The 19,926-nt window shown below is 47.5% G+C and overlaps 1 protein-coding gene across 14 annotated transcripts in view; it reads left to right on the top strand.

Moving 5' to 3' along the window:
• PTK2 (protein tyrosine kinase 2) overlaps positions 1 to 19,926 on the top strand; it is a 258,682-nt gene that overhangs the window by 150,003 nt on the left and 88,753 nt on the right. For 13 of the 14 annotated variants that reach the window (XM_064587827.1, XM_064587819.1, XM_064587821.1 and 10 more), the window contains 5 exons: positions 20 to 97; positions 6,930 to 7,037; positions 8,588 to 8,705; positions 15,067 to 15,097; positions 17,679 to 17,731. In XM_064587827.1, coding sequence (XP_064443897.1) covers positions 20 to 97; positions 6,930 to 7,037; positions 8,588 to 8,705; positions 15,067 to 15,097; positions 17,679 to 17,731 — 388 coding nt within the window. The remainder of the gene's footprint in view (positions 1 to 19; positions 98 to 6,929; positions 7,038 to 8,587; positions 8,706 to 15,066; positions 15,098 to 17,678; positions 17,732 to 19,926) is intronic. The other variant, XM_064587816.1, reaches the window with a different exon arrangement.

Here is a 19,926-nt window from a genome sequence, read left to right on the forward strand (position 1 = left end):
CTGTTTCACCCTTCAAAAGTCAAGCTGGATTATTTCGGTGGAACTGGCAATTGGCCCAGAAGAAGGAATCAGTTACCTCACGGACAAGGGCTGCAACGTAAGTCTGCTTTGGTGACATCTCGGGACTGCCTGTGCACGGACACTCCTCACGCTGGGCCTGAGTGCAGACAAAGATGAATCCTGCCCCTTCCCAGTCTCTAGCCCCTACCCCGAGAGGGGCTGCTGTCCTGAGTTCTGCATCATTGATGAACTCTTCAGTAAATGCTGCAGCGTCCGCTGAGTATTCGCAGAGAAAAACCAGGGTATTCTGACCCCTGTCACACACTTAACAAAATCCATTCCAGATGCAATATTGATCTACATGTGAAAGGCAAATGATGAAAGTCATAGAAGAAAACATAGGAGAATATCTTTATAAATTTGGGGTAGGCAGAGATTCCTTAAACAGGACTTAAAAAGTGCTAACTCTAAAAGACAATTTTGATAAATTAGAGTACATTGAACTCTTTTCATCAAAAGATAGTAGAAAGGCAAGCCAGGTGTTTGCATTAATGTATTTGACAGTAGTCTCCTAAGCCAGGGTAAAGATTGGCAGTAAATCATTAAGTAAAGGGCAGATGACCCAAGAGGATATCCAGATAGTCTAGAGATAAACGAGAAGGTGTTGAGCCTCGGAGTCATCAGATACGTGCAGTGAGGTGCTATTACGTGTCTACTAGGATGGCTAAAATGGGAAAGAGCTGTAAGACCAAGTGTTGACAAGAGTGTGGCCCCGCTGGAACTTTCCTACGCTGATGGCAAGAGCAGCCATTGGTGTGACCTCTCCAGGACAGTCTGTGACCTTATCTGTTTTCACCACTTACAGATTGTTGTAGTCCTAGCCTTTAGGTTTGATTTGTGGTCTCCTGGATTTTCTTGCAATGTTGTCTCTGTCCTGTTTACATGTAAGCCTTTAACCCACCTGGAATCCACCCAGAGTCCTCAGGTGAGGTCACAGGTGGGCCCCCGAATGCGGTCAAGAGAGGCAGGCTCTGGAGGACGTGGCCACGGTTGCCACCTTGACTCGCTCTCATGCTAGCCTTGTGACTTGGGCTCCGTCCCTCCACAGTTGGCCTGTGTTTCCTCATTGGTAAAATGGCCGTAATAATTTCAACCACCTAATAGGGTTGGTAAGAGAATTAAATAATGAATTTGATCATGGCCTCACACAAAGGACTCAGGTAGGCATTTGGGTGTCACCACTGTTATGTCATTGCTGTTGTTGCTGGCCCTGTTCCAGGTGAGCAGACAGCAGGGTCAGCAAGGTGCACCAAGTCATGTATCTGTTACCTCCTGTGGTGCACCTCGGGGTCTTCTGTTCCATGACGCCGTCCAGTTGTCTCTTTCCGCATCAGCTTCCTACAGCTTGATGTGCCACAGCACAAAAAAAATCTTTTCTTTTTAGTGTATGTACTGCCGAAGTGAGCACAATCTAGATTTTTCTTTTTTATATTAACTTTATAAGGACATTAAAGGGTATTAGCAGTTACACTAATTTATTTCATCAGGTGAATTGGGGTCTTTTTATGATTTTACGTCCTGAAATATTTGAAGCTAGAATGGGAATTGCATGTTTCTCGGGTGAGGCAGCCTGGGTCTGCGTGGCCCCTGCTGCCGCCTCAGTGACAGGTGTACCAGCCCCCCTCCCCCCCCCCCCCGCCCCCGCAGTGGCACAGCTGCTCAGGGTGTCTGTTTCTTGTCGCCTGTTGTAACTCGCGTTCCGTTAGCGTCTCCTCTGCCTCCCGTGTTTTCAGCTTGTCACCATGGAGCTGTATCTCGGGGTTCTCTCCTCATCTTTCCGGTGACTTCAGTCCTGTGCCTGGTCTCACGCCCCCGCACGTCTGTTGGAGTTTGGCTTTTGCAGACGTGTGGACGGCTTGTCTCTTATAGCGGCCCTTCGTGGGCAAGCTCAGAAATCGGGGTGACAGCGTTGCCGTTCCTTTTCCTTCATGTCGGCATTGTTCTTGGCAGACCCCCTTTCCCAGTCTTGTTCGCTTGTTTTTAGCCTTTCTCCTGCAGTTCCCTTGGGGTGTTTTTTTCCAATGTATTTTCGTTTACTTTGGAGGCCATTTTCTCGTACAACTTGTAATGTCTTACTAATGTTGGTAGGTGGTGTTCTCCTTTCGTTGTATTTCTGTACAGCTTTTATTTCTTTCATCATAGCATTATTTAGGAGAGTGTTAAATTTCAAGTAGCTCTGAGGGTTTGGGTCTCACTGTTATTATTCCTAATGTTACTGGCCAATGAGCAGAGAACAGGTTTTTTCCTGTGAATGTGTTCCAGTCTTCTTTATAGCCAAGCATATGGTTGATTTTTATCAATGTTCTATGGAAAAAATGTCTATTTTCTCTTTGAGAATATGAGGATCTCTGTCCTCTGGAGTGAAAGTTGCGGTTGTATAAAGTAGAAGGAAACTAGGTTGGGAGTGTCAGGATAGAGCCCCGGAAGTCCCTATAAAATCTGCCCTGCTTGCATTTCTGCCTGCCACACCCACCCTCCCGTCCCGTGCCTTCTGTGGGTGAATATCATGCTTCTGGTAAGACCGTCCCTGGCTGTGTAGCGGCCCCCCGTCTCTTCTGCTCTCTTTCCAGCACCAGTAAATGCTTCCAATCTACTGGGCCATTCCTATTAGCATAGAAAAATGTGTAATCTCTCTCATCCTAAAAACGTCCTCCCTCAAACCCATATCCCTTTCCCTGTCCCCGCCAGGGAGCAAGCCCACGTTTCCTCTTTGCTTTATTGCAAAAGTTCTTGGCACGTGGCCGTTGAGAGCCTGGTGGCGCGTGGCTGCCCCAAGCCGAGCTGCTCTGAGTGTGCCGCCTGGCTTCCTCCCATTCTGTCTTCAGCCCCCGCCGGCACCCCAGCACCTGCCCAGCCTCCGCCTGGGGGACAGTGACCCTCATGCAGCGGAGCCCTCTCAGTACTTCTGAGTCCTTAGCTACTTCACCTGACTCCTAGGTCACCTTATTCTCCAGTGTTGCTCAATACAAGTGATGCAAGCTGCCTATGGACTTTGCAGTGTTCTAGTAACCACATTTTAAAAGGTGAAAATGAATTTTAATAATATACCTTATGTATCCCAGTATATCCAAGATACCATCACTTCAAGGTATCATGCATATAAAAGTTACGGAGATATTTTGTATTCTTTTTATCATAGTGAGTCTTTGGAATCGGCATGGATTCTGCATTTTCATCGCCCCTTAGTTTGGACTAGCCGCGAACCACCAGCTGCTCGATAGCCACTCGCGGCTTCCCGCTACCGTAGACAGCCCAGCTCTGCAGGCTCCTCTGCACACACTTGCCCTCTCTTGGGGCCCATAAGGCCTACTTTTGTGCCTTGTCTGGAGTGCTGCATGGGCCAGTCTGCATGTGTGTGTGCAGATGCTTGGTGCTGGGCAGTGAGCTGGAAGCCAGGGCCCAGCGCCGGGTGAAATCCACGTGGTCCTGGCTTCATGGGGCCCGGGGCCCACTCTCGTTCTCAGGGAGACTTGTTCTGAGTGAGGCCTCACCATTTCCTCCTGCCCCTCCCCAAACAAAGTGGAGGTAGTTTTAGACAGTACCCTCAGTTGCTTTGTTGCGGTCTTTATCACAGTTGTAATTACGTGCTTCCTTGTGTGATTGTTTATGTCTGGATTCACGTCATCCTTGTTCACTGCTGGATTCCTGGTACTTAGAACAGAGCCCAGCACCTCATAAGTTCTCAGAGTCATTCATTCACTCCCTCACATACCAGGCACGGCCCTCCTTCTTGCAATAAGTGGTAGACAGGATGGGCGTCCACCACTAGATCACCCTCATGGTGCTTTTAGTCTGTTTGTGAGAGCGAATGTAAGAAAGATGATAAGCAGCAGAAATAATCCAATCATGAGAGAGGGCTACAGTAGGGTAGTATGAGAGTGTCTGGTGTCCAATTTAGAGTGGTGGTCGGTGTGGGCCCCTCCCAGCCCTGTCTTCTTTATAACAGATATTTTTAAGAGTCTTTTGCTAACTTGAAATAAAATCACAGAATATGCTGTGCACATATAATTCCAAAAAGTCTATTTCAGTATGTCAGTACACAGCACAGAGATGGGCAAGTGTTACAGAAGAGTCAGAGCTGAGTACTGAGCGTGTTCATCTGAGAGAGGGCCACCAGAAGTGCCCCCTTACAAGTAGTATAGGAAAGTGACAAGGGGAAGTTACGTGACTGACCTCGGGGGGCATGTCAAAATGAGGCAGAAACACAGTAGGTTTAAAAAAACAAAAAAAGGAATATAATGATTTCCATGACTTAAATTTCCATTGTTCTTTGGAAAAAAATATTTTTGTTATAAGATGGCAATAATAGGAATATTTTAATATAATCATTTAGCGAGACTAGTTGAGATGTTCCCTATTTCATGCGTCACCAGCTTAATAACATTTGATTCCTGGTCTGTTAGAAGGAGCCTCATCTCCTCTGTTACAGATGTGTGTGCATGGGGTCAGCAGCTCAAATACCAACAAGCATTGCCCTCCATGATGTCATTTTCCAAAATGGTGAGCAACTCATCATAACATTCCAAAGATAGCAAAGTCAGTATTCCCTAAATTACACATAAGTTGTATTGCTGGAAAATTCAGTGTAGAGCATACTTTGTGTTTTAAAAAAGACTTGGGTTCTAGAATCAGATTTTTCACCAACATGAATACACATCAGGACACTTGAAAGCCATTCAGGACATAGGACAGTTTTCGCTGTGAGGGAACTTCCTGTGCTTTCTACCACGTCTCGGCCCTGGTCCCATTTATATCCCTCATTCTTCAGCCAACCAAAAACAACCCTCTGGGGGCATGATTCTGCCCCGGTAAAACTAGAGTGCATCTGATCAAGATGAGCTCATGATGAGAAGTTAGGTCTAAGAGGCAGGCAGAGGGCGGACCAGGGGGTTGTTTGCCTCCCTTTGCTGGCATCGTACGTGTTGAAGCAGGGGCTTGTCAGACCTGACTTACACTGTGAAGTACCTCCCGGGCTTCCGGGTAGGGTGGTCTGTGGGGGGCGGGGACAGGCGCACAACGAGGGAAACGGCTGCAGGGCTGATGCTCTGAGCAGGATACCAACGGTGATTGCACCAGAGTGGCAGCTGGGAAGGTGGAAGGAAAATGCACAGACTCCGGGTGCGGAGGGGGGCTGGCTGTGGGGGAGGAAAGAGAGGAGCTGGTGATAATGCCTCCGTTTTTCGGCTCAGGAACAGGGTTGACTGGTGCTGCTTGTTGCTGCACTGGGGAGGCCTGGAGGAGGAGCAGGTGTTAAGAGCGGATCCCGTGACTGTGCTGTTCACGGTCTGTCCCCGACGTCCGTGTGGGGGTGTCATGTAGGTGGCTGGATACGTGTCCCAGTTCAGGACTGGAGACGTACTTGCACCACGGGGCTGGGTGGTATTGGCTGGGCTGCCACAGCTCAGGGGAAGGATGGGCCCAGCACAGAGTCCTGTGGCCCGTGATCATTTAGAGATGGAGCAGAGGAGAAGCCAAAGGAACTGTGGAAGACAGTGAGGTAGGAGCGAACCCCGTGAGGGCAGGTGGCACAGAGGCGGAGAGAGGGGAGTGGGCACAGGGGCCGTGCTCCCTGTTGTTTGGACGTCTTAGAATGGGAAAGCGGAGGGCTGCCCCTGGGCTCCTGTCTGAAGGCCTCATGGACACACCTGTGCCTGAAAGCAAAGCTGTGAAGGTGTTCTGATGTGAAGGGAAGCTTTTTTTTTTTTTAAGATTTTATTTATTGGGGCGCCTGGGTGGCTCAGTTGGTTAAGCGTTTGCCTTCAGCTCAGGTCATGATCCCAGAGTCCTGGGATCGAGTCCCACGTCAGGCTCCCTGCTCTGCGGGGAGCCTGCTTCTCCCTCTGCCCCTCCCCCTGCTTGTGCGCGCTCTCTCTCTGACAAATAAATAAAGTCTTTTAAAAAATTAATAAAGATTTTATTTATTTATTTGAGAGAGAGAGAGTGCACACGCACAAGGTGGGGGGAGAACAGAGGGAGAAGCAAACTCCCCACCAAGCAGGGAGCCTGACACGGGGCTCGATCCCAGGACCCTGGGATCATGACCTGAGCTGAAGGCAGACGCTTCACTGATTGAGCCACCCAGGAGCCACTATGAGTCACTTTCTGAACCATAATTCCACCTCAGTCCCGGTGGCAGAATCTGGGCTGAGTGGAGTACTTGGTGGGAGAGGCCAATCCTCATGACGTTGTAAGAGGCTGAAATCAAGGTAATTGTTGTGAATAAATGTGTAGGAATCATCACAGCAAAGTGATCATTGTCATGAAATGCTAGAAGGATAAGGGACAAATGGGTATTTTTTTTTTTTTTTTTGTCTTCATAAGAAGAAAAGAGTTGATTCTAGTTGGAGAAATGAAGTCTCTTGGCACGTCTTCCTGAGAAGGGTCCTTTGGACACCTGCCAACTCCCTAGCGTTGTTAAACTCAGAGACTTGCTCTAATTCAGGATGCACTGGGAGTGCACACAGGTCCCTCTCTCTGTGGGAACGGGAGCAGGTTTCACACGCAGTTACTCCCAAGGCCAGTGAGTGAGTCAAATCTGGGACTTTCTTCTATTTCCTTCCTTCTCTGGGACCTGTGACCCACCCGTCCACCTCTGACAGGTGGAGCGCTCCTGCTTGGCCATTAGGAACACACAGAACAGGCATATTCCTCACCTGGGAGTGAGCAGACAGTTCCTGGTGGTTCCAGGACTGCTCCTAAGGAAGAGAATACCCCACTGGGGGCTGATGGATGAGCAGCCTCTCCCCCAGATGCAGGCATCGGGAGGAGGTCCTCGGGAGAGTGGGATGGGGTGGGCACTGCAAGAAAGTCACGCAGTACCTGACAGGAGTCTGTCTGGGGTCCCAAGTGGTTGCCTTTTCTCTCCCAAGCCCACACATCTGGCCGACTTCAATCAAGTGCAGACCATTCAGTATTCGAACAGCGAAGACAAGGACCGGAAAGGGATGCTACAGCTGAAAATTGCCGGTGCCCCCGAGGTAAGGATGCAGTTTTTGTGGGTCGTCAGAATCCCAGCTTTCTCTTACGTGGTGAGTGTTCCATTTCAGGTAGTAATGAGTACATGCCCCCAAGAGTAGAGCAGGTGACAGATGGAAAAGTCGGTCAGGAGCATTATTGTCAAGCCGGTTGAAGATTCTCGTGAACTAGCACGAACGTCTGCTTCTTAGGATTATGTAAATGCACGGGTACCTTCAGTAAGCAGTGTCATTTCCCAGACTGCTGTGCGTGGTGGTCTCGGGACCGGTCACCTGCTAGCAGCCCTGCTGCCACAGCTCCTGCTGGGTGGGTCACCTGCTACTCTGACGCTTAGCACGGGGACCAGGAGCCACACGGGTCATTCTCAGAACCCAGCAAAAGGAGTTCTTTGAGATGCTCTGAACCCATTGTACAGCTGAGGAAGCCGAGCACAAGTGGTGGAGATGGGGTGCCTCCCAGAGCCCACGCTTTTAATCTGCATGCAGTGTGGCCCAGTCAGGACAGCGCACCATTTGGCAAATACCGCATCCGGTGACCTTCTCGGACAGACGGGCAGAGGACGCTCACATGTGGAGTCACAACGACTGGGCTTGTCGCACACAGCACGTTTTCGGACCTCTGTCTGTTACATGCAGCGCACGGGGCTCTCTGGTGGTGGAAGCCTTTTCTCAGACGGGTTTATCTGCCACGCTCCTCACTTGTTCTTTCTGCCTTGGGAGCAGGGGCATTTCTGAGGCTCTCAGAAGTGCATTTGATTCTCAGAGGTGAATAAATGAAACCCTAAAATATGGAAACTATTGCCAATTAAAATTTCCCAACAGCACCTCTGTAACATTCTCTTTCGGCACCACCATTGTCAGAACTGCCCCCCCCCCGCCCCCCCCCCGGCCCCGAACGTGTCACGGAGCTCAGGGAAGGTGTATTGTTCGTGGGCGAGGACGTGAGAAATACCGCTCTGGTTAGGGCGTCCCTGTGCCGGGAAGGAAAATACAGCTCTGATCATCTCCCGGGTAATCTTTAATGATAAATCTTTAGGAAGTTTATCAAAATTGCAGGTTTGATAGTGAAAACAGTGAATTCTAACCTCTTAGGCAAAACGTGCTGTGCATGCTTAAAATAATGAGATTTTAGTAATTTTCTTTAATGCTAGAAAAATTACGAGGGATAATTGATAAAAATTTACTCCATGTTTGTTTCTAAAATAGGCCATACTTGAAATATACTGATTCTTTAAATTCTTCCCTTAATTAGATGTTCCAGAGGGGCCAGACAACTCTGAAGGGAAATATTTTTTTTTTGCCTCCTTTAGTTCTAGAAAATGAATCTCAGTTTAAGTGATTTTTCTGTTTTTGTCTGGGTCGCCTTCTGTCACATATTCTAGGAATAACCTCCTTAAATATCAACTTCCTTTTCCACGCCAACCTTATGACAAATCTGTGTCGCTGTCACTCTTCTGTTTCCAAGTGTACCTAGAGATCTGATGTCATAGTACAGCTGCCCCTTTGATGATACAAAGAACAATAACGCCTCTCTCGGTCTTTTCCCCTTTTAGCCTCTGACAGTGACAGCGCCATCCCTAACCATCGCCGAGAATATGGCTGACTTGATAGATGGGTACTGCCGGCTGGTGAACGGGGCCACACAGTCTTTTATCATCAGACCCCAGAAAGGTGAGGTCCTGCTTCTGCTTGAGCAGTCCCACTGGGAGCTGTTAGGCGAGCTCATCCCAACTGCCTCCACTTCTTCTTTTACACGACTCTGAAGACCAAATAAGTAATTCAGCCAAGTACGTCTGTGTTCTTGGTTTTCCGGGGAAGTGGGGCAACGTGCAGCCTGTGAGCCGGGTTTGAATAGAAGAGCTTCGGGGAAACAGTGTTGGTGTTCAGGCTACTGGGTTCGGGCAACACTTTCTAGGTGCTTTCTAGGGGGCTGTCAGTGTTTGTAGTAAACTTTTGGGATTATGTTCTGGATTTTTTTTCAGGTATACTTTGTAACTCATGTCAAATAAACTGTTTTTTCTTATAGATCTCAAAAGCTTAGAGCAAAGAACAAAATTAGTTCTAAGGCATGATGTAAAATCAGTGATTAGAATGAGTAATTGTTAGAAACAAGGCTGTATCACTTTGGAAGCCATGTGGGGTTCTTGCAAGGCAGTAAGAAGGGTTGTTTCAGAAGATTTGGAATTCTGAAATAATCAAACAGAACGTTCCCAGCAGGAAAATAGCATAGTGGTAGCAGGAAAAATCTGGGCTCTAGAAATGTATCCTTTTGTATGTTCAAATGGCAAGTCCTCTGAGCTGCCATCTGTAAATTGCTTGACCTTTCTGTGCCTGGTTCTCTAGCTCTGACACACACAGAGTGGTACCTGTCTTTTATGGTTTAGGGAGGATAAATGACTTCATCTGTGTGAAAGGCTTGGAACTGTGTCTGGCACATGCAGTGGCCATAAATGTTAGCATTGTTCCCGTGGCTGCTGCTGGCTGCAGGGCGATCCTGACCTACTGTGTGAACCTGGACTCTGACCATCCTCATCCGTAAAGAACGACGCCTGCTTTATGGCGTGGGAGGTGGGTCCACAGTGGTGCCCACAAAGCAGCCAGCTCTGTGGCCGGTAGACACGGGATCCCCTGTAGCACTCCCCTCCGGGACCGGGACCATCACAGGAAAGTGGTCCTGAGGGGCCGAGTGCTGTGTGTCCAGGTACGCGGCGTGGAGAGGAGCTAGGAAAACAGATGATGGAGTCCTGAACTCCTGGTAGAGACGCAGCAGAAAGCCCGGCCCACCAGCAGCCCCGTACCCTGTGTTCACAGAGCGGCTGGAGGGAGCAGTCGGGGGTGGGGGGGCGGTGTGAGGCAGGGAATCATTGGGACCTTTGTTTAAAAGTTAGTGTCATGATGTGCTCTGAAAACAATAGCTAAAGTGTGTGGATCCTAGGATACGCCTAATCTAGTAAAAATCTTTATGATCACACCAGTAAAACCTATTATTTTCTAAAATATATTTAGATTTATAGTAGCTTTCTTTGTATGAAATATAGTAATGAAGTTGCTTTTAGAAAGGTCTAAAGGCTACTCTCAGTTAAAACTTGTACAGACATAAACTCTTGATTTTTCATTTTGTGTTTTAAGCAGGGGTATGTACCTTGCAAATATTATTTAAATGTTTTAGGGAAATTCCATTCCATGAAGACGGTATTTTGCAAAAGTGTTCAATGTGACATATTGCCTGTCTCCTTTTTAGTAAATAATTTAAAAATTTTTATCCTAATTTACCAAATGTTCTTTATCAGTTTATGCACACAAAAAAATAACATTCAGACATTAAGCATTAAATAAGCCAGCCATTCCATGTTTGAAACTTCAACACCTTCCTGTGTTGGTTTTTAATTGGCTTTTTTTTTCTCCTTAGGGATAAACATTTTGATATCACATCTTGTGAACTGAGATGCATTAAGTTCTTCATGCATATGACAAGAGCACAAGTGAAAACGCTTCTCATAAAATCCTAGTAGGGCGCTGGCTCTTAGCAATTTTATGTTGTCTTTACAGAATGAGACACTAGACTCGATAATGTACTTACTTTATTCTCAATCCCAGCATGTTCATTTATTATACAACTATTTTGTAATAGATACCTAACGTGAAGGTATACTGCCTAATGGAAATAATACTTTAAATCAAACATTTTTAATGGATTATGGTCAGAAATATATGTGGACAAGAGCAAATGAGCTCTTAGGTTTTTTTTTTTAATTTCTAATAAATTTAAAACATGTTTCTACACTCCAGTGCACCATTTTCCTGGCAGTGTGCTTTTAATAACACTTATATATGTACCCATATGTCTTCTCTAGACTGTAAAGTGTTTAATGGTAAGCAACAGGTACGTGTTTATACGCATAACAGGGACACCAGTTCTAAGTGATCTGTAAGTTCTACCTGTGAGTTGTGAGTATGCTCAGACGCACTTGATTACTTCTGTGATCTACCACAATTACTTTGCACTTATAAAGTGCTTTTAAAGGTGGTGTTTACTGGGGTGGAAAATGTAATTAGAGCCCCAAGCCAGATACCCTGGACTGAGTTCCATCAGAGTTGCTGAACGACCTTGACCCTTACTGTGGGGTTAGCTGACCTGTACCTTAGCCACAGGAGAGCTCAGTGGCAGTTTTTCAATTTTAGTAAAATTCTCCTCAGAGGAAAGAATTATGCACATTAACATAGGGTCATAATTTCCTCATTCCTCAGAAGATTTCCTGTGTGCGGGATGATAATAAGCCTGTACCTGGGAGGGAGGGGAGGTATGCTTCTAAGAGGTCACGACCCAGGGTGTAAGAAGAACAGAATTGAAAGAGTTGGTTTTGTAAACATGAAAACACTCCTGTTAGTAAAAGAAACATTGTTTTTTTTTTTTTTTAAGATTTTATTTATTTATTTGAGAGAGAGAGAATGAGAGAGAGCACATGAGAGTGGGGAGGGTCAGAGGGAGAAGCAGACTCCCTGCCGAGCAGGGAGCCCGATGCGGGACTCGATCCTGGGACTCCAGGATCATGACCTGAGCCGAAGGCAGTCGCCCAACCAACTGAGCCACCCAGGTGCCCCAAGAAACATTTTTTTAAAGCTGAGATACAGGAGGGCAGACATCTGTGACACAGACAACAAAAAATTAAAATCTCTTCTTTCTCGCGTGTTCTTCCAGCTCATTAAGACAAGCCAGTATGAAAATAGGCTCCTTGTAGAAGAGTGGACATGGAGATGTGCAATAGGCATTGGACACCAGCAGCGACAGATCGCGTTTTCTGGTTTAGGTTGGGTGAAGCGACGGATCTTCCATTCCATCCTTGGAAGATGTGCTCTCCCATTTTGCTGGTGTCTGCATAAGTCGTTGGAGGCCAGTGTAGCAATGGCGCCTGCCCATTGTCCACCTCCTAGAGGTCCTCCTGCAGAATCCGATGGACCCCGGGTGTTCACTCTGCAGTGTGTGTAGCAGCTCAAAACCAGACACAGCCTAAATGTCCACACAATGGGAAGCAATCCCTAAGTGAGGGAGCATGCACCCCTCGTAGAGTACTCCACAGCTCTGAGAAACAGGAGGCGGTGCTATTTTCGTGCTAAAAGCCCACACCTACGCACACACACATATATGTAGCCACGCCTGTGTGTGTGTATTCACAAGTTTAAGAGGAGCCTGGAAATCTGGGCAGCTAAGTGACCAGCTGTGGACAGGGAGTACTCCCGGGGAGGTGGAGATGTGATTGAAGCAGGGGACGAGGCTTCGGCCTTCCCACTTCCATTCTATAATATGCACCTTTATGATTTAGATTTGTTACAAGGAATCTGCATTGTTCAATTTAAAAAACAGGTAAGAACTTTTATTCAAAAATTCAAAAGTCAAATGTAGGTTAATATAAAGATACATCCTTAATCCTAAAGGATTTATTCCGGGAAATAAGCTATCTGCCGTGGGAATGACACGAGAAGTCGTATGTTAGGCCTTCAGCTTATAAATTTAAAGGAATGTTAAAAACTGACACCTAGAACTGGGCGTTTTAGTCGGTGAGTACTGCGTTTTTATAACCGTGCTGCTACTAGTATGTGTGGCCATTTTACTCAGTGATTTACGGTCTTGCTTCCTGAAAATGTACTCTCGAGATCCTTTGTTGTTAATCAGCTCATTTACAGCCTTCTCTCTGCTCCTGCCCGGCTGCTTAGGAAGTCTCTATTAACCAAATGTTTATGAGCTGGGCTCTTTTTCTCCCAGGGAAGTAGACTTTGCAACAAAGGGTGCAGACGGCTAGCGGCCGTTATTAACTGACAGTGGTGGGTGTGGACAAGACCTGGTCGGAGCCTTCGTGGGTGGTCAACTAATGATAGGATTTTCTAGTAACTCCGCGTTTGGCCTTCCTGGTGGCACTTGGGTATTTTGCTTGAAATGTGGATGTCGGAAAGTCAGAGTGAGGCAGTTTGGGTGGTACTGCAGCAGCGCATCGGGGGTCACGTGCTGGTCGTCTGCGTTCTGCGCCGCTGCGCAGGCCTCACCTGTCCCTGCAAACCAGACGGTCCAATTTCTGTTTCACAGATAAATAGTTGTGCAGAGTCACTCACGTGGGATCCGAGGCTGATTCAGTTCTTCATTTACCAAGCAGTGGTCTGAGAACCTTGTGAGCGCAGGGTGCCCTGCTGGGTGTGAGAGACACCTGTGTGCAGGTTGAGTCCGACCTTCGAGTGCGCTCACATATAGAAGTGCCCTGGAACGAGGCAGAGCACAGCAGCACCACCCAGAGCCACCTGAGTTGCTGTAGGAAGGGCTCCCTGGAGCTCAAATTGTGCTTGGATGGAGGTTTTGTTTTTTTAGAATATTATATCATTCGTTCATTCATTTATTTATTTTTAAATTCTAGTTAGTTCACAAGCAGTGCAATATTGGTTTCTGGAGTAGAATTAGTGATTCGTCACTTTCATACAACACCCAGTGCTCATCATAACAAGTGCCCTCCTTAATACCCATCCCCCATCCAATCCATCCCCCACCGAATTGAGCTTTGAGAAATTGAGGAATGGTCTTTCTACCAGAGGGAAGGGCACCTTTCAAGGGTCGGAATGTGTGAAGGCAGCATGATGTGTTCAGGGAACTATGATATGCAGTCACCTAAGACCAGGGAGCAGTAGGGAGCGAGACTGGTGAGATGGGACAAAGGTAACTTCTGGGGGCGAAGAGCTCTTGGGGCTAAGTTCTAGGGCAAGTGCAAGGAGCAGAACTGTAGACAGCAATTGTGACTGCACTGGGTGACACTAATGGACTACCTGGGAAGGCGTCAGATAGATGGGTGGTAGGTGGGCAGACACCCCAAAGATGGAGATAGGGCAGTGTTGTGTGCCCGCAGAAATGAAACAGTGCTTTGTGGGTTGAGCAGATGTGCTTAAATTTCATCTTAAAAGCCATCGAAAGGGGTGCCTGTCTGGCTCAAGTCAGTAGAGCATGCGACTCTTAATCTCAGGATTGTGAATTCAAGTCCCACGTTGAGTGTAGACATTACTTAACAATAAAATCTTGGGGCACCTGGGTGGCTCAGTTGGTTAAGTGTCTGCCTTCGGCTCAGGTCATGATCCGAGGGTCCTGGGATCGAGCCCCACATCAGGCTCCCTGCTCAGCAGGAAGCCTGCTTCTCCCTCTCCCACTCTCCCTGCTTGTGTTCCCTCTCTCTCTGTGTCTCTCTCTGTCAAATAAGTAAACAAAATCCTAAACAAAATCTTTTAAAAAAATAAATAAAATCTTAAAAAAAAAAAAGCCAATGAGAGACACTGGAATTTAAAACAAGGGAATGACTTGATGAGTTTGTACTGGGCGGAACATGATCCTCGTAGTAACTTAGCCCAGGGATGGATTAGAAGAGAGGATTAGTTAGGTGCCTGTTAGATTTAAACAGATAGAAGACATTGACCTGGGAGCTCTGTGCTTCCTGCTTCACGGAAGGAGGGTGGGGAGAGAGCGTATCCGCCAACCACCAAATGGAGCCCTGCGCTTCGCTGTGATGGGAACAGCAAGGGCCGTTGCCGGGAGCCCCGAGCGCATCCCTGTCATGGGTGGCAGGTGACCCCTTGGTCAAGGCCTGCTTGCTTCCTGGGCTGCTCTGGTGCATCAGTCCCTCTGCCTCTGCACATCCCGAGGATTTGTTTTCCTTGTATTTGTGTTTCCTAGACGGGTTTTGGTGTTGCTTCTACTGAGCATTTTTATCAGAGGACAAAATGGCCAGTCCTCTGGTGTAGGGATGTCTTTCACCCACTTATCCCCTCAGGGCTTTGCTCTGATTAGACAGTCCCTCGTACACAATATGCACCTCCAGTCGGTTTATTGGGTGTTGTAAATATTGAAAATGAACCATGAAAGCCTAAGATGCACAGTGTAATAACTTCCTTATTAAAGGGTTATTGCTAAATTCTGGACTAAGACTTACCCTTGTTCTCTGATTGCTACACATAATCTTTTCTAAAGAAATAGGGACCTCATCTCTCTCTCTCTCTCTTTCTCCAGAAGGTGAACGGGCGTTGCCATCAATACCAAAGTAAGTGCTGCCTTGTGCATTTTGTTACTTATTTTTGTTAGAAACTGTCAAGCAATCACCATGCTTTATTTTCCATTTGCCTGAATCGTCAAACTTCTGTGGATACAACTAGGGAGGGAGAAAACAAGTATTTCCAGAAAGAAGTCAAATGAGTTGTAAATTGTGTTATGTATTTAGCTTTAACCAAAAGTGTAAAATGACTTTCCCCTTATCTTAAGTTGATCGGGCAGCTGGAGGACCATCCCGGTCACAGCACCGGGAAGGCCTGTTGATGGTTTATACTCAGCACTCGCCTTTTAAGAACCTGAGAATTGGTGCCATTCTGGCCGTTTTACAAGTGAGAAAAGTAAACATAAGTAATTTGTGTTCATTTTTTAAGTTGTTGATGTCATGAATTTCATAGTAGATGTGTTGATCTGTAAGATTAAAAAGAATTGAGCAGTGATGCCAGAAGAACTTACTTAGTAACTTCTCTGGGGTCAGCCAACATGTGAGGGACTGGGGACCAGAGGAGTTAAAATTGGGAGATATGGACACGTCGGTAAGTAAGCATCAGAGCCGAGTGCTGAGTGCTCTGGGGTGGAACAGAGTCTCACGACACCTGCAGGTGTTGCTGTTACTCTGTGGATAAAGGCCAGCATCCTTGGGCCAGCAGGCCAGACCCCGACCACTGGCCCCTGCCGGCCCCTCTAGGCTTGCTTCACCACCACTCACGCTCTTCTTCAGCTCTGTTGAACTTCCTTTAGTTACTGGAGTAAATGGTCCTTTCTTTACCTCCAGGTCATTGTAAATGCTCTTCACTCACATGCCCCACTCATCCTCCAGCCTCTGTAACTTCACCTAGGCCCTGTTCATCTTTCTGGCTCTGGAAACCTCCCACGATCACCCAGCCAGCCCTGGAGAGCACCCTCGTGTGCTTCCCCAGAACACCTTCTTCCTTGCTGGAGGACTTATCACACTTTCAAAACTACCTCTTTGCTCACGCATGCCCGCAGGACCTCATGGACGGCCAGGGTCATGTGACGTCATAGACCTGACCCGGGGAGTAGCTGGTGTGTGGGAGGTGCACCATAGCTGTGCGGGGTGTGGAGGCATGGGTCAAAGCAGCTTGCTTTCAGCTTTCGGGCACTGTGTTTCACAAACTCAATAATGTTTAATAGATATTTATTAATGTCTCACATTAGGCCAGGAAACTATGCCCAGAATATCTTTAACTGTAGAAAATCTGTAAGAGATGACTTTGAGGATTAAAATATGCAGAATCGTAAACATAGATACAAAAGTGGATGAAGACGGGAGTAGGTAGAAGTGGTAACAGATGCTAGAAACAGTGAATTAAAAAGGAAACTTTAAAAGAGCGCCATTTGCCACAAATCACAGAGCAGCAGACGCCATGGCGGCTCTTGGTTGGAGAGTGGTGAACTCCGCGTGGCGGTGAGCAGGCGGATTTGTAGCAGCCCCCGGAGACTCGGCGTGGGAGAGGACGAGCCCGCCGCGCGGGCAGCAGGGCCTGGAAGCACACGGCCTGACCTGCCGTCGGGAGCGCGCACCCCGACTTCCCTGCGCGCGTGGTTCAGACAGCTGCCGGGAGTCCCGTAGCCACAGTAGACGAGGAACCGGTGATTTGTCACACGGCAACTCTGGCTCAGCCCTAAAGCTCATTAGATCTGGGATACGTAGAGAACTCAGTAAAAGCAACTCGGTCCCATGGCTTTATGCTGAGATCACTGATCGTAGCGGCCCCACAGCTGCATACTGAATCTTCCCCATTCTCGAGAGGGATCTACTCTCCAGGTCCCGTATTTCCCGGTGTAAATTCTGTGTGCTAGAACCATTTTCTGTTCAGCACTTCTATAGTACATGCTTATGTATCTGGAAAAAGTTTTCTTTTATAAAAACGTCAAAGTCACTCTGGCATCTAAAGAATCTGGGATTCCTTTTCTTTCTTGTTTTGTGCTTTCCGAAAATTTAAAACTGAACTATGCTTCTGTTTTTTAAATGTCGCTGAGATTTTTGGCCAAAATTTTATTTTATGTGGGTAGATACATCAAACACACCTGTTGTTGGGCAATTTTATGAAACAAGTAACCAGATACATTAGGCTTAGTCTGTAAATAATAAAAATAGGTATTAAGGCCTTGCCTGCTTTTTTACATGCTCTGAATTTAAGGAGGACCAGGCATACTCCTGGGTGTTTTTCAAATTATGGTTTAGAGTGCAATTTCAACTCCAGGTGTCTTTTCCCTGTATTTTATAAATGTGGGGCGACCCCTTGCAGTCTAGCATTGCAGTGTAAAATTTGATCTGACCCACATACCCACCGGCTGCTGAGTGGTGATGTAGGGCTGAAGCTGCTGTCACGAGCGGCTCTCTCAGAGCATCTCGGTGTTCCTCCAGTTGCCTGTCGTTTCTAAAACAGTAGAGCAGTCTTGTTATTTTAAGTGCCTCAGTTAGTAGTGCTTAATCTTTTAAAAATCACCCTCGAAAGTGCATGGTCTCCATGGGAAATGGCATGGTCCTGACTGTAGGCACTCCGTGTTTGTCGGCACGGCGCTCACGGCTCTGCTCCTCTCTGTTCCAGGCTGGCCAACAGCGAGAAGCAAGGCATGCGGACACACGCGGTCTCCGTGTCAGGTGAGAGGCTCCACCCAGAAAGCCCCAGATAGCAAGCTGCCAAGCAGAAACGTTCAGGTGCTATAGAAGGAGCAGACTCTTTATTGTGATTGCTCTTTCTAGAATAGCTTAGAAAGCTAAGCTGTCTGACCACCCAAAGCTCCATAATCTTAACATCATTAAGTAGGTTTGAATATGGCTCAAGATTTTCTTTAGAGATGTGTATATGTAATACAAGACTGTATAGACTTGCAAGTTATTTTTCAGTTGTAATGTCATGTTGACCATACTTAGAGTGAACATTTTTACTTTTGAACTTGCCATTATAATTAATCTTTGCAACTTAGAATGTAACAGTATACACTTTGTGTATTTATTGTTTTGAGTTCAGGAAATGCGAAATGTTTTTCAGTGGTTTCTGTCTTTCACAATTAACATCAAGTGGTGTTTGAATATTGTTTTTTTAAGAGACATAGTTAAGATACTGGCACAAACAGTATGTTAACTATTTTTTTGCTGGTGTCATGAGTATGGTGTGCTTTCCTTGGTATGTTTTCAAAAAATATGTGCCTTTTCCCCCCATTGAAAAATGTGGGAAATAGAGGAAAGCAGGAACAGGAAGCATCTTCTGTGGACCCAAGTTTGGTGTCTTTTATACGTACACACAGACATGCATGTGTGTGCACACGTGAACACCACACACGGACATGCATGCGTGCATGTACATGCACATACATGCATACACGCATGTCTGCAGTCCGGTCTGAGCTCTGTGCTATGTTTCCTAATAACTCCAGAGTCTGATAATCTGACTCAGAAGAAACCTAATCCCCATTTGCTTGATTTCCCTTGAGTTAATTTTTCCTGAAATTTAGTTTCGTGCTTTTGCCTAGTCGATGACTATATTCTTTCCTAGTGTTCCAGCATATAAATGCACCTGCTTATTTTTTATCGTACACAAACACCCCACAAGCCTTCTCTCAGGAAGTGTTCGTGCCCACCTTTGTACACTTGGCAAAGGGACTCTGGTGATGAGCTGCGGGATGCGTCAGAGCACTGCAGTCCCTCCCTGACGAGCTGGAGGGCGTTCTGAGTACTCGAGCTTGGGCCCTTGGCCGGGGTCAGATGCCTGGTAGGCTGCGGGGTTGCCAGCATGCTCTAAAAGAGTAGTCTGTCGTGCTGGCATGCTGCCTTCCCCCCTGTGCTCTCCTAACCCAGTGGTGGTGCTAGGGCACGAGGGGGCACTCGGCTGGCGCGCGTTGGGCCTGCCCCTCGTTAGGGCTTTTTGGGCGCAGGAGATGGGGCCGACGTAAACCAGGCCCTCAGGGAGTTTGTGATCTAGTTGGAGAGACAAAAGCCACCCTGTGCTGAAGTGGTGAGTGAGGCGAAGGATTCTGTCCATGAGCAGGCCTGGGTCCAGAGGAGAGGACGGCCGGGCGCCCCGGGATGACCTGCAGCGTGCCGTGTAGAACGGGTGAGACCGGGGCCAGCTGTCCACCACTCTCTGAGCTCTTCTCCATCGTCCTGCGGGCCGCAAGCAGCTGCACGAGCGAGCCCCGGGGAGCACCCCCGTGCGGGCCAGGGCGCGCCCCAGCCCTACGCTGAAGAGAGAGCAGAGGTGCCCTGTTAGGTGCATCAGGACTCTGCAGCTCAGATGAGGTCCTCAGAGACCCTTCGCGTCTTGTTCCTTCTCCTGTTTTCCTGACCCCCTTTCATCAGTGTCCTCACTGCTTCAGGCTTTGAACCTCAGAGTTTTCAGCACCTGATCATCCTTGAACATCGGGGTTTTACCTCCCCCTGCCACCCATCCTTTCCCGTCCTGCCTTCACTGTTCTCCCTAGCTGTCCCATAGCCACAGGTCTGACCCTCAGTCCCTTCTCCATGTTAATTAATTGAATTGCCATCATACGTACATAATTTAAATAGGCAGCTCTCTGGTCAGAGACTTTCAGTTATAATTTACAGTTAGACAAAGTTTGGGTTCCTTAGCTCAGCCCTCAGAGGCCTCCCTCCCCCCCCCCCCCCCCACACACACATTGTTTTCCAGCCTCAGAGAGCAGGGGCCTGTGCTCCCCCACCCACCTTCTCACGGCGGGCATTCAGCTTGCTTGAGCTGTCCCGTTGGCCGGGACGTTGTTGTCATTGTCACGTGTCACAGTCTTCCCGTTCTGATGGTGACACTGTCTCTTAGTGGTAGTCACCATGGTCACCTACAG

The sequence above is a fragment of the Mirounga angustirostris genome, unplaced genomic scaffold, assembly GCF_029215605.1.
Source record: "Mirounga angustirostris isolate CCGP_5_RB_7025 unplaced genomic scaffold, mMirAng1.0.hap1 SCAF_4, whole genome shotgun sequence".
Classification (NCBI taxonomy): Eukaryota; Metazoa; Chordata; class Mammalia; order Carnivora; family Phocidae; genus Mirounga; species Mirounga angustirostris.